At 39.4% G+C, this 13,225-nt stretch overlaps 1 protein-coding gene across 2 annotated transcripts in view; it reads left to right on the top strand.

Annotated features, from left to right (window-relative positions):
* Positions 1-1,116: 1,116 nt before the first annotated feature.
* Positions 1,117-13,225, top strand: part of mpp3b (MAGUK p55 scaffold protein 3b) — a 12,700-nt gene continuing 591 nt past the window's right edge. The window contains exons 1-20 of one of the 2 annotated variants that reach the window (XM_060890707.1): positions 1,117-1,222; positions 3,335-3,472; positions 3,615-3,733; positions 3,818-3,895; positions 4,618-4,698; positions 5,103-5,240; positions 5,535-5,616; positions 7,160-7,245; positions 7,387-7,461; positions 7,599-7,795; positions 7,940-8,007; positions 8,871-8,891; positions 10,205-10,240; positions 10,621-10,686; positions 10,996-11,157; positions 11,281-11,361; positions 11,520-11,613; positions 11,737-11,845; positions 12,634-12,759; positions 12,967-13,225. The exon at positions 12,967-13,225 is cut by the window's right edge and continues 591 nt beyond it. In XM_060890707.1, the coding sequence (XP_060746690.1) occupies positions 3,436-3,472; positions 3,615-3,733; positions 3,818-3,895; positions 4,618-4,698; positions 5,103-5,240; positions 5,535-5,616; positions 7,160-7,245; positions 7,387-7,461; positions 7,599-7,795; positions 7,940-8,007; positions 8,871-8,891; positions 10,205-10,240; positions 10,621-10,686; positions 10,996-11,157; positions 11,281-11,361; positions 11,520-11,613; positions 11,737-11,845; positions 12,634-12,759; positions 12,967-13,146 (1,836 nt within the window). In that variant the 5' untranslated portion in view covers positions 1,117-1,222; positions 3,335-3,435 and the 3' untranslated portion in view covers positions 13,147-13,225. The remainder of the gene's footprint in view (positions 1,223-3,334; positions 3,473-3,614; positions 3,734-3,817; positions 3,896-4,617; positions 4,699-5,102; positions 5,241-5,534; positions 5,617-7,159; positions 7,246-7,386; positions 7,462-7,598; positions 7,796-7,939; positions 8,008-8,870; positions 8,892-10,204; positions 10,241-10,620; positions 10,687-10,995; positions 11,158-11,280; positions 11,362-11,519; positions 11,614-11,736; positions 11,846-12,633; positions 12,760-12,966) is intronic. The other variant, XM_060890715.1, reaches the window with a different exon arrangement.

The following is a 13,225-nucleotide window of genomic DNA, read 5'->3' as shown; positions in this document are numbered from 1 at the left end:
CACTACACTGCACAGTAAACTTGAACACATTGTTCCTAATAGTTATACTGTTCTACTACGATCTGCCTTCAGATATACATTTTTATATTTTTCCATATGCTTCTTAATTCCCCCCTTGCATAGTACATTCTATTCTAAGTATATTTTTATTCTTATTGATGCTATTTTTATTATATGGACAGTCGATAAATAATTTATCTACATGTTGTATTGTATATGGTTGTGTATGTAACAAATAAAAGTGAATCTGAATTTTGCCTTTAATTTGATTAAATTTTCATTACATTTTTTTATTTACATTTTTTTTAAATAAAAAATAAAATAAAAATATAAATGTACTTAATAATTAAAAAAGAATCAAATAATATAATAAAAATAATACAAATATAATACAAAATCAAATTTATAATTTATAATTTATAAAAATGTAAAATCAAATTTATATAAATATGAATGCAATTAATAATTATAAATAATAAAATATAATAAAAAGAAAAGAGTACTTTATTCAGGGTATTTTTTAAACCTCAACTTACTATTCCGTTGACATTTTCTTTTGTTGTGTTAATATATTCTCAAGAGACACGTACAGATGAATGTGCCTTGTTCATGAAATGCCGCTGAAGTACAGGATTGAACAAAAGGCCAAAAACAGGGATATATTAGTGTCTGTGTCTGCACATGCACGTGGACAGAAAAACCCTCTCTAGCTGATACTTGTCGGACTCTGTCTACCCAAACAACAGACACCAAAGCTCTCTCGCCACTTGTGAACTCATGGAGGTTAAAGGCGGTGGGTGGTGTTTGACTGAAAGGACTTGGAGGTGGACAGGGGGTGGTGTTTGACTGAAAGAACTTGAACCTGAAGTTGAAGGGTGAAGAAGGAGGGTGTGAACAGAAGAGATGGGCAATAAAGACACATGAGTACATTGCATCCACTTCCCATCAGCTCACAATGAAAGTGCTAGTGGGGGATGGTGATAGCGAGAGAAAGTGATGAAGGCAAGGCTAAAGACTGTATATGTAGAGAAAAGAGAGAGAGGGAGGGGGAAGGGAGTCACAGCAGTGGAGTAGGCATCGGCAAAGCCCTTATAGTGGATCGAGGCAGTAGAGCCGTCACTGTTATGGCACAACACAGGGAGCTTCCATCAGAAGAAGAACCACCTCCTTACACAGACACACACACACATTCAGAGACACAGCAAAGCACGAGGCAGGCAAGGTAAGACATGTGGGGGCTTTTCCCTCTGGCATGGGTGGGCTGGGTGTATAATCCTCTTTACAGACAGAATGAGTAGCAGGGATTCAGCTTGTAAAAGGATCCTGCAATGTGTTTTCGGTTGGCTTGCTTTTTGATGGAGCACAGGAACGAGACTCTGTTCTAATGTTTCTATCAGCTACTAAGGTGTGATAGAGCATCCAAGATTTCCATAGCCATCATCAGTCACCAGCCTTTACCTTAGGATTTACTTATAATTTAATTAGACTAATGATCTGATTTCTCATGAAGGGAGTGAAGAGATATAGATTACGTAGCTGCAAGTCATTTCTCCCTGATGCAGTCCTTGTGTCATGATCATTCTTCCTGCACTGGCATTTTTATCATGGCATGACAGAGTGTGTAACTGTGCATGTGCATGCTTTCAAATGTGTGATGTATGTTACTGTGTCAGTTCCTGGTCAAGTGGTTGTACTGGCAGACATAAGGTCTATTTTGTCTTTTTTTTTTTATTACTCCTTGCCATCACTTAACACGATACTTACATGCACACAACTCACAAGCAACAAAAAGAGAAATATTAACATATGAACAAACAAAGCTTTCAGTGCTAATGAGAGACCAGAGGAGGGTGGAAGTGGTGGTTGTGTAGGGGACAGATGGTGGCAGAGTGATGGCAGAATGACCTTCTGACGCTCACCTCAATGCCAATCATGAATCATGACAGGAAGCCCTCCTGGTGCCACTGCCCAGATCAGGCTGGTCAAGAGGACGGAAGAAAAACACTGCACATATGTTAAAGTGATATTAACAACATAGGGTTGATTTTTTTGCTAGCTTTATTTTATAAGTGAGGTTTTGGGAATGAGTTGATGAAATACATGTCTAGCCAAAGTTTGGCATATGCACTGTAAGAATCCACCAGCTGTAATTGTAACATGACGGCTTGCAGATTCTCTCAGTGTAATCCTTTTATCGCACCCTGTATTCAGAGAGAGAGAGAGAGAGAGAGAGAGAGAGAGAGAGAGAGAGAGAGAGAGAGAGAGAGAGAGAGAGAGACTGTGAGATATTTCAGATGCAACCAGGATTGATTAGTATGGATAGAGCATATACATCAAATCTGCTCGTGGTCAAGATGAATGAATGCTGAATAAGCTCAAACCACAACCATTACTAATGTGGATAGATATTGCCCAGATATTGTCTGACTAATTCTCAGTATTTTATTGCTTGCCTTTCTTTTTTTATTAATTATTTATGAGCTCCACTAAAAACAAAAAGGCCTACATTTTAGGATTATTGAGCCATCTGCCTTCTTTAAAAAAAATTAAAAAGAAGCAATGAGATAATGCATGTGTGGAAAACAAATATTCATGATGTTATGTTTATGAAATATATTTGAGCTCTGATAGCAACCAAGTGCAGGCAATACTGTCCCGAGCCAATCATGCTAACAGAGATAAACAGGCTTTATTTTTCATTAAGAAAAGATTTTTTTCATTACATGCTCATTTGTCCTTCAGTCTCCAGCAGCAGGATGCTCATTATAATCAGTCCGAGTGAATGATTACCTGTGGTCAAGTAGCTCTTCCAGGAAACTCATGCTGTATGAGCACAGAGATTGCATGATAAGTGTATATTAAAACCATTTGCCTTTGCTGATTTATATAAAGGTTAAATTGCTGGATGATTGTGTGCAATTGTTGCATGAAAACAGTGAATGCTGTGGGTTTCTAAGGTTACTTAAAAAATCAAAAACACTGTTCATAAACTGTAATTGTTTATGACCTGTAGTAGTCAGTCTGCATGAAAGCAGCGATAGAATATTGACTAAAGAGCCACGAGGACTTGAGTTTCTTTCTCCCGGGAGCATATTTAAAGTAATCATGTTTCTCCTGACTGCACACACAATCATGCTGGTCACAAGAACAGAATTATCCCTTTTTTTCATCAAAAGTGCCTATTAATTTTTTTTCCACAACCTTTTTGCTTTAAAAAATTGATATCTCAGAAAATGACTCTACTCCATAATACTCTATATGCAGTAGCAGTAAATTGTTAAGAAACAGCAGCCAGCGGTGGACGTCATTATCACTTTCTCTTTGTGTATTACAGGACTGTCAGATGAGCTCATTCTCGGTGTGAGACTGAGAGGAGAGCGTGAAGAATTTAAGGGAAACACCTGCTGTCTACTTTCCTGTGTGTCTTGTGTTTTAATGAGAGAAGACATGCCTGTCCTCTCAGCCAACATGGGTAAGAGCTTCATGCTAGTCATATTCGTTTCCTTAATTCTTTGAAATTGGATACCACAGTCAGTCATGTTCGTACTTCAGTTCTATAGTTCTTGCTGGACAGCAAGGGAGGAAATACTACTGTTTTTCCATTCTCTGTCCAGGCCTACATGAGATTCTAGCATTGCTCACATCTCAGCTGCACCCTGGAGCAAATCACAAAGAGGACCTGGTGTTCCTCCGAGAGGTTTTCAGTGAGAGGAGCCTTGGCTACCTAATGAGAGTGTGTATAGTGTCCCATTTTGTGTGCCCCATGTGTGTCTGCGTGTACGTTTTGCCCTGACCATGTTCTTTGACTTTACTGTAGATTCATGACCGTCTCAGGCAGTACGAACAGCAGAGTCCGACGCCCGTGTTCCACAGTGCTGCCTGCCTTGCGGAGGATGTAAGTGTGTCGTTATCTTCTCACCATTCCTTGAATAAAGGTCCCGGGTGATAAGTGTTGGACATGGAGGTAGGAAAGATACGAATAGTCCATAGGACCAGTGCTGGCCCAATGTTTTTTGGGTGGTGGAGCATTCTCAGTGAAACTGAATCCCCAGGTCATTTCTACCTCTGGGTGGTTTCCCAGTGTTTCTGAGTGCTTCAGTTAACAACTGATGCTTACTTATTGAAGCGTGTGGTCCCTTTCCAGAACCATCAACCCTCAGTGGTAGATTAATGTCCAACCTTAATACAGACAGTTAAAATGTAAGTTCTCTGGACCTAAGGACATAAAGACATCTGCCAAATGCTGTAAAAAAAAAAAAAGCCTTCCATGTTAGGTCACACCCACAGGGAGTTTAATCTGAATAACTAAACAGTTAAGGGTTCAGGTACAGGTAGTACAATGGTGTTACACTCCTCAGTCGTTAAGGAATTAACTTTTATCAGGGATGTCCAGACTTATCCATGGCTCCTGCTTAGTTGGAATTTGCAGCCACAAACAACATCCTTGACTGCTAGATATGGTACATTTACTTAATGAATTGACCACTCCATTTAGTTCAGAGTTATATAATGAGATTGCTTAGCAAAGTCATTGTTCCTAGTCTTTAAAGCTCCACATAGTTTACTGCAATATGACTGGAAATGACTGGTGATATAGGCACATGTTGTGTCTGACAGGTGGCTGAGGAGCTGCAGAGTGGGCCACTAGAAGGAGATGAGAAGGAGCTGCTTACGCTTCTGACTACTCCACATGTGAAGGTACTGCACACACACACACACACACACACACACACACACACACACACACACACACACTTTTTATATCCCTATTTATATGACTTTCGATTACAGATGCTGATTTTTAAAGCTAAACTGACATTTTACTACCAGGATACAGACTTTCCTATATTACCACTGTAGTTAATAGCGTCTTGGTAAAAAGGCATTTTATGGCCTTTTAATTAAGCTGAGTTTCACTCTTTTTTGTAAACAACCTTCCACCCCCCTCTCCTTTCTTTCTCACATACACTCACTTTTTCTCATCTATTTGCAACTGTCAGACAGTGTGTCAGATTTACATCTGCTCATCCTCATCCTGTGTGTGTGTGTGTGTGTGTGTGTGTGTGTGCGTGTGTGTGAGATTCTGTGCACTGTCTCACCAGGCTGTGCTAACTGTTCACGACACAGTAGCACAAAAGAACTTTGACCCTGTGCTGCCTCCACTGCCTGATGATCTAGATGATGAACTGGAGGAGGAGTCGATCAAAATTGTTCGTCTAGTGAAGAGCAAGGAGCCTCTAGTGAGTCTCAGAACCAGCCCACCACAGACTGTCCTTCACACCCACTGGCCCAGCACTAACTGTCACTCATAAAAGCAAGACGATCGTTATATCTGGTCGTGGCTACGATAAATCAGATCAATGTGCTTCCTCAGTCTTCGCTGAACTTGTGTTCAAGAAAAAAAAAAAGTATTGCATTTTACATTGTAAATGCTAGAACACAAACTCATGTAGTATTATTGCCTGCTCATTCTTTGATCATACTCAGATTTGACTGTGATGATCTGTTATGTGACTGATACATTTGGTGTTCAGGGGGCAACCATCCGCAGGGACGAGGTCACTGGAGCAGTGGTGGTCGCTAGAATTATGAGGGGTGGGGCTGCTGACCGCAGTGGTGAGTTAGTTACTTCCTCCTCCTGCTTCTTCTGCTTTTCTCCTGTTCCCCTGGAGCTATATCAAATACGCTGCATCTCTGTCTGCAGTTAGAAAACAGAGTATGATCAAATAAATCCTGTTAAAACAATACCAGGTTAATAAATGTTTTAATACAGAATCCAGCAGATGCCACTGTGCCACTCACAATAGATGATTCAATCCAGGTTAATTCATTTGTATTGTCATTATAGCAGCTTAATCACTAGGTACACAGATATATGCATTCAACATTTAAGCCTAATACTTGTCATGGCCTTGGAAAATATGTTTTAAACATACGTCTGTAACGACCAGTGTGGTGTGACTGGCAGTGAGTATTTTAACAACTCTAGAATAGATACTTCCTCATTCCTCAGTCTATCTGTGTGACTGAAGAGTCTGGTACCACCTACCAGATGGTAGAGAGCCAAGCAGATGGTAGCTGGGTTATGTGGGATCCCTTGTAATAAATGTCATTTATTTGTGCTAGGGCCATACCAGTTCTTTTCTTTGTTGTAAGAATTCCATCTCCTCCAGGGACCTGTAGTAATATATACTGGTGTTGTCATATAAGACTGGATGCAGATGGTCATTATATATTCCACTACACAACTTTTTGTAGTTTGTGAATATCCACAGGTAACGGTTGAGGTTCTTCATCTTCCTGAGGATGTGTTCTTGATGACTGTAAGGGCCACTAAGAGAGTTATAGAGATGTAAACGGAGGCTTTAGCATTCGCTTCTTGTTCTGTTGCTCCTTTGATTCAAATCCTTTGTGTTTACACACTGCTTCACAAAGTCAACCATTAGCTCCTTTCTCAGTTCACTAGTGTGCTAGCACATTTGTTTGTTTCCAGCAAGCTGCATCATTATGTCCTAACAAAATCCAAGATGGCCTATAGCCTTTATCAATACGCGATATAATATCTGTGCACTGTAATTCCATAAAATACTGATTTCATCTTTAATACACTAAACATATTGTTTATGATAAGAAATTATAAGGAATCTTTCAGGCTGCACCTATAACACTATTATAATGTGGTAGTAACTTAATCAAATGTCACAAGAGCCTCTGGTTATGTTCATATGGCAAGTATTTATTCACTAATTAATTCTGAAAACTACCATTTCCACTCCTTTGTACAAAAGGTCAGATTTTCTGTAAATCTTATCCAATCTACTGAAGCACATGCTCAGATTACACTGTCGGCTTTGATCTAATGTGAATCCTCTGGTTTTACACAAACGTGTCACCTTGAGTGCACACAATCCAATCACATAACATTTGTAAATCAATCCAATCAGTCAAAGTGATAGCCAAGTGATCGCTAATCCTCATGCATGAGGATTGTTGGAACTTTAATCTGGTGAGACACAGAGGGATATATCTGGCTAAAATAAGGCCTAAGACAAGATAAATTATGAATATTACAACCCTTTTGTTTGAAAGTTCCAGAGTTCCAGAAATCATGTCTATCCTGAAGGCTATTGATTGGATTGCAATGTGAATATATCCACAGGGCTGGTGCACGTGGGAGATGAGCTCAGGGAAGTCAACGGAAATCTCATCACCCACAAGGGGCCTGATGAGATCAGTCAAATCTTGGTACGCATTTCTGCAGTCTACAGACAGATGCTCCATCATCAGTTATATTCTGCAGACTATATGCACAGATCAGGTATTTACACTTGCTGTTGTTGTTTTAAGAAATAATGATTAGTATACTTTTTTAACCCCTGTCTGCAGTCTCAGTCTCAAGGCTCCATTACTCTGAAGATAATCCCTGCTATTAAGGAGGAGGACAAACACAAGGAGAGTACGGTGAATGGCATCAGTCATTACGATCCACAAGGATTTCTATAATTCAGTGGATACAGTCATTTAATATAATATTCTTATAGTGTTATTGAACTTGGCCCATATTTGTGTTCTCATATATTATCTGGTTTGTTTACAAGGTCTATTTAAGGGCCCTATTTGACTACACCCCATTTGAAGACAAGGCCACACCCTGCCAAGAGGCAGGACTTCCTTTTCAGCGAGGTGACATCCTGCAGGTGGTGAGTCAGGACGACACGACATGGTGGCAGGCCAAACGCGTGGGTGATAGCAACCTGCGTGCTGGTCTTATACCATCAAAACTCTTCCAACAGAGGTGAGCTCTTCTATACATGCACTGTGGTAACCATTAGATTTAAACTGCTCTGATATTTTAGCTGGGCATTCACTAGATAAAATATCTGCAAGATATTGAATTCTACAACTGGGATCTGCTTTTATCTCTTAATTATTCGAGCAGGCGCTTGACACATCAGCTGAAAACTGGCACTTACCAGAGTCCCAAGTCACCAAGTGCAACACCCCCCTGTAAGTAATCTAAAACAACCTTACCATCAGACCTATACCCATATACTGTACACGTATAGATTGAACTGCAACAGTGTCATTATGAGTTTATTCCAGTCCCCCTAATCTGACAGCAAGATGCTTGGCCATTCTGAAATGGAAACAGAGCTTTACTGCTGCCAAAATCATACAGAAGTCAAAGCATTCTCAGATTAATACCCTCCTGTTCAAGCCTCAGGGAATTTCACCTCCTCATCTGTTATCATGTCTACACTCACTGTCCACTTTATTATGAATGCCTGTACACCAACACGGTAACAAATAACAATTCTTTTCAAATGTGGTGAGAAGAAAAAGCATCTCACAACACACAACATTTCAAACAGACAGGCTTAACAACGGCTGAAGACCACATCGGGTTGCACACCCTTCAGCTAAAAACTGGCTCAGGCTCTCCGAAACAGTTGTTAGTTGTTGAAGACTGGAAAAACATCCTGGTCTTTTTTCAAATCCGAATCTGTCCATGCCATAAAATCATGATATCACAATTTTTCACTATTCTGATGGATGAACATGAAGCTTTTGACCAGTATCTGCATGATTGTATGCATTGTGCCTACTTTCATGAATAAACAGATGTACAGTTCTATGTCCAAATAAAGTGAATGGTGAGTGTATATTGTGCATATTATACATGTCCCCCTCCAATAATGCACAGCAAAAGGAAGCAACTCAAACAAAAGTCAATATGAGTCATTAAGATATATAAGTAGATATGAATTACCTTAAGCAGATTTTGTGCATGGAGTTTTCACTTTTCCATGGTGTGATCTTGTGCAGAAGCAGGTGCTTCAGTTATCCTTTTCTCACTCTGCTTGCTACAGATGACCAGGCTTGTGATAAAGGTATGTGATTTGGAAATTACATAAAACAAGGGCTTTTTTTATAAGCTAAAAGGAACTTGAAGCATAGAGGACAACTTTGTTGTTCTAGATGAAGCAATTATTAGCACACTTTATGCATCAAGGAGTGCAATTCTTTTGATTCACCCTGAAAGAATCAGTAAAGTGTAGTGTGGACAGTAAAAGGTGCACAGAAAATGATAAAAATTGACTATTTTATTTGTATTTACTCATTGAATTTAAATGGGCTTTTGGTGGCTTAAAAATAAAAGTATTTTATGCTTTTGAAATATTATTTTGAAAATTTTTATTTTTTTATATTAAAGAAATACATAATATATGAAATATTATTTTTTATTTTTTATTTTATCTGGGGTCATCAACCCTAGCCACGTATACTCCTAATCGATTTTATTCTAATTCCGACTCCATGTGTGAATTTTAAAGTGTCACATACTGACTGCTTATTCCACTTATGCTGCTAAATCACAGTGGAATATCCAGTGCTGCTGGTGATGTTTCCACATACCCGAGATAATGAGATACACGAGATTGTTGTGTATAGGACCACTTAGAAACCATGAAGATGGCTTTGGACTGCAAATGTCATGAATAGTTGTCATGAAACTAGAATGAATTTCCTGGTTACACATATGCACTTTTTGCCGTTATACTGTAGTACACAGTTATAGAGGAGAACAATACGTATAATCTGGTTCCCTTTTGAGTCAGGTTCCTCTAGACATTCTTCCTGATATGGTCTCAGGGAGTTTTTCTTTGCTGTCACTGTCACCTCTGGCTTGATTATTAGAGAGAGATTTCTATTTAAAATGTATAATGTATATCCTGAATTTATATATTTCTGGAAAGCTGCTTTGTGATCTGAAAAGTGCTACACAAATAAATTTGAATTGAATTGCAGCAGCAGGTTGAGGCAGCTTTTGAATGTGGTAATAACGGTGCTCACTTCCTTACTCTGTCAGACAGGAAATACTCCCTAGTAAAACACGTGCTGCAGTTCTTTATGTATTTAAGAAAAGTGTACAACATTACAACATTGTCACATACAACATTTACATGCCCTAGTTATGTTTGATTATTTATAAGCACAGTCCCATTCCTCAGACCCTGGCCCACACAATACTTGAGACGGCTCTGTGTTTTCCTGACCATAAGTCTTCTGATGTGTAACCCCTTCTTCCCATTACCTAACCCGCTTATGAAATTGCCTCTATACTCTTTTCCCAGCTCTTTATTGATTCTTCCTTTCCTTCATCTCATCCTTTCCACCTGTCTCCTCCCCTACCTTTTCCTAGAGGACTGTGACTGTGAGGGCAGTGGACAACACATAGGTAGGTGAGAAAGCACTCTTGTTCGCTCACACACTCAAGCTGGGTGTGGCTTTGGCATTCAGTGATGCTTATTGTGGCAGTAAAAAAAAAGTTACACATTATGTGTATTGCGTCCATCAAGTCCAACCAATAGTTCAACAAGAATAGCTCACATCCTTGCTGATGTCTGGCCGCTTTTCTGTCTGTCTTGTTGTTGGCGCTTGGTGTGTGTGTGTGCCATGTTCATGCTTTAAGAAGTGAGAGGTTCACTTCGAACTTATGGCTATATTCTGGAGACGCTTTGTTTTAAATATAGTCTGCAGCATGGCTAGCTAACTTACTGTCACTGCTCCCAGTAAAACACTGTTGGGTTTGTGATGATGGTCTAATACTAGTTGTAGTTTCTCCAAAGTGTAAGGCGGTGGCACCCACCTGTGGTCAGGCCTTTTCCTGGGAATTCTATTCAGGTACCACTTCCCATTTCTGCACTTCCCATCTTCAGAATGGTGGTTATGTTGTGTGGTTAATTCACTTGTTAATTTTTTTAAAAATGCTGTTTAAGGGAAAAAGCAAGCAAACATGAATTCAGAGGTTAAAGTGGTGCTTCCTTCACCTCACATCTTCACCTCACTCCAACCATCATTGTGTTTTCTCTTTAACCTCATATTTTGTGATCCCCTTTCAAACAGATCACCATATCAGCCTATTTCAATGCAATAATTGTTAAGAACATATTGTTCACGATCTTTATGACACCGAATTCTGCTGGATTTCAGCAAGTCTTAGAAGAAGTTTCCGGTTAAGTCGCAAGGATCGACACAGCACTCCTAAAGATTCTCAGCCTGCAGAATCCGGAGAATCCAAGTTTCTTGTTTATGAAGAGGTCACACGCTATCAGCAGAAGCCTTCAGACAAACCCAGACTGGTGGTGTTAATCGGTGAGAGGAAATTTCAAGATAGTTGTTGTCAATCTTAACTATACCATTGTGTCATTTCGGCCATTAGTGAAGAAGCAATATTCAGTTTTCTTCCTTATTCATTTTCTCTAATTATTTTTTCAGGGTCTCTGGGTGCTCGAATCAATGAACTGAAACAAAGAGTAATTGCTGAGAACCCCCATCGATATGGAATAGCTGTGCCACGTGAGTCTGTCTGTACTGATCACACACAATAAAGAGGTGTACAGAGGAGAAGCGCATCGTCACAGTTTACTAGATTAATTCCAGTAATACTTTTATGTAAGCTCCAGTATTTTAAAATGAACATGAAGAAACCTCAGTTTGTACATATTTTCTGACAGACACCACTCGACCCAGGAAGAGCCATGAAAAAGAGGGTGTTGATTACCACTTCATCTCAAAGCAGGCCTTTGAAGCAGACATTCAAAGTAACAAGTGTGTTTTCCTGGAAGATAAGACATTCTTACACTCCTGGTCATGTTTGGTGTCTGCAATAAATCCTGTAAGTAAATTTACAATATTGTACAGAACTAATCTTTATCCGTTCTGCTTCTTTAGGTTTATTGAGTATGGAGAATATAAGGATAACCAATATGGAACGAGTTTGGAGTCGGTTCGGAGTGTATTGGCCAGAAATAAGATGTGTTTGGTGGATGTTCAACCTGAGGTAAGTTTTTTCTCTCTTTCTCTTTCTCAATCTCTCTCGCGCTCTCTCTCCATATATCTGCTATGATACTGAATGTTATCAAACATGACTTGTTTGAGGAGACTGTTGAAGGCCTTTTTTTAAAGAAGTGAACAGTTTTTGTAGCTTGGAACAAGTAGAACTCAGTAAAAAGTAAATATACGTAAAAATATATATGAACTGAATAGTATACATACAGTATAAAGTATACACACAGTTCATTTGTATTTTAAACAGCAAAAACCTATGTACCTAATATCAAATAAGTAACAGTTCAGTGGTGGCCAGATCTAACCATTTTATCTGGCTCACATACTGTCACAGAATAAGGCTGAGAAAATAATCAGAATCTGACTGTCATACCACAGCCACAAAAAAACAGCCTTGATGAGACTGTGCATTTACAGTTGGGCTGCTTTCATCGAAATATTTAAATGCCACACAACACTTGTTGTAATTGGGCTCTTCTTGGCCAAAGTTCCAAATAACATTACAGAGTTATGTTTTTTTTTTTATATATAGATAATAGGCAAAGTTTGATTTGGCAAAAGTTGTACACCAGATGTCCTTCCTGATGTAACACTCCATTTTATCTGGGCTTGGGACTGGCACTGGGAGTTGGTTCCTCAGTGGCTGGGTTATTTCCCTGCCCTAGATGACTTTGGTGTTTTGTGTCTGAATTGTACTCACATGCTTCACATTGTACTCACATACTTCAACTTGGCTAATATCTAATTATTGTAATGTTTTCATCTTTTATAAATAACCAGGCTCTAAAAATCCTTCGCACAGCTGAGTTTAAGCCGTATGTGATATTTGTCAAGCCATTCATCCCTGAGAGCCTCCACCACTGCAGCAGAGCCACATCACCATCAGGAGGCGACAGCGGGCTCACGGTAGGAACTCTGCAAGAAATGAGTACAAACAATATGATGTATTTTTAAATCTCATGTTTACAAATGCATGGAAATGGACGTCAAAGAAGTTTTGTACAATTAGAAGAAGGTGAAATTATGATAATAATTTCATGCAACAGATGATAATTATATGCAACAGAGACTTAGTTTGGCTTATATGTTTCTCCGTCCCTCACTGTGTTAAAGGAGGAAGAGCTTCAGGAGATGAGTCATTCAGCCGAGCAGCTGGAGCTGCAGTACGGCAACCTGGTGGATCGGGTCCTAGTGAAAGAAGACTCCACCAGCGCTTGTGCAGAGCTCAGGAGCATCCTCGAGCAACTGGAGAGGGAGACACAATGGGTTCCAGTCAGCTGGGTCCGATCATGAATCCTTTCTCTCTCTGTAACATGTCCTTCCCTTATTTATCTGTGTGGGTTTCCTCCTTGTTCTATGGTTTCCTTCCACC

This window comes from Tachysurus vachellii, chromosome 2 (assembly GCF_030014155.1).
Source record: "Tachysurus vachellii isolate PV-2020 chromosome 2, HZAU_Pvac_v1, whole genome shotgun sequence".
In the NCBI taxonomy this organism is placed as follows: domain Eukaryota; kingdom Metazoa; phylum Chordata; class Actinopteri; order Siluriformes; family Bagridae; genus Tachysurus; species Tachysurus vachellii.
This window is presented reverse-complemented; position numbering and strand designations above follow the sequence as displayed.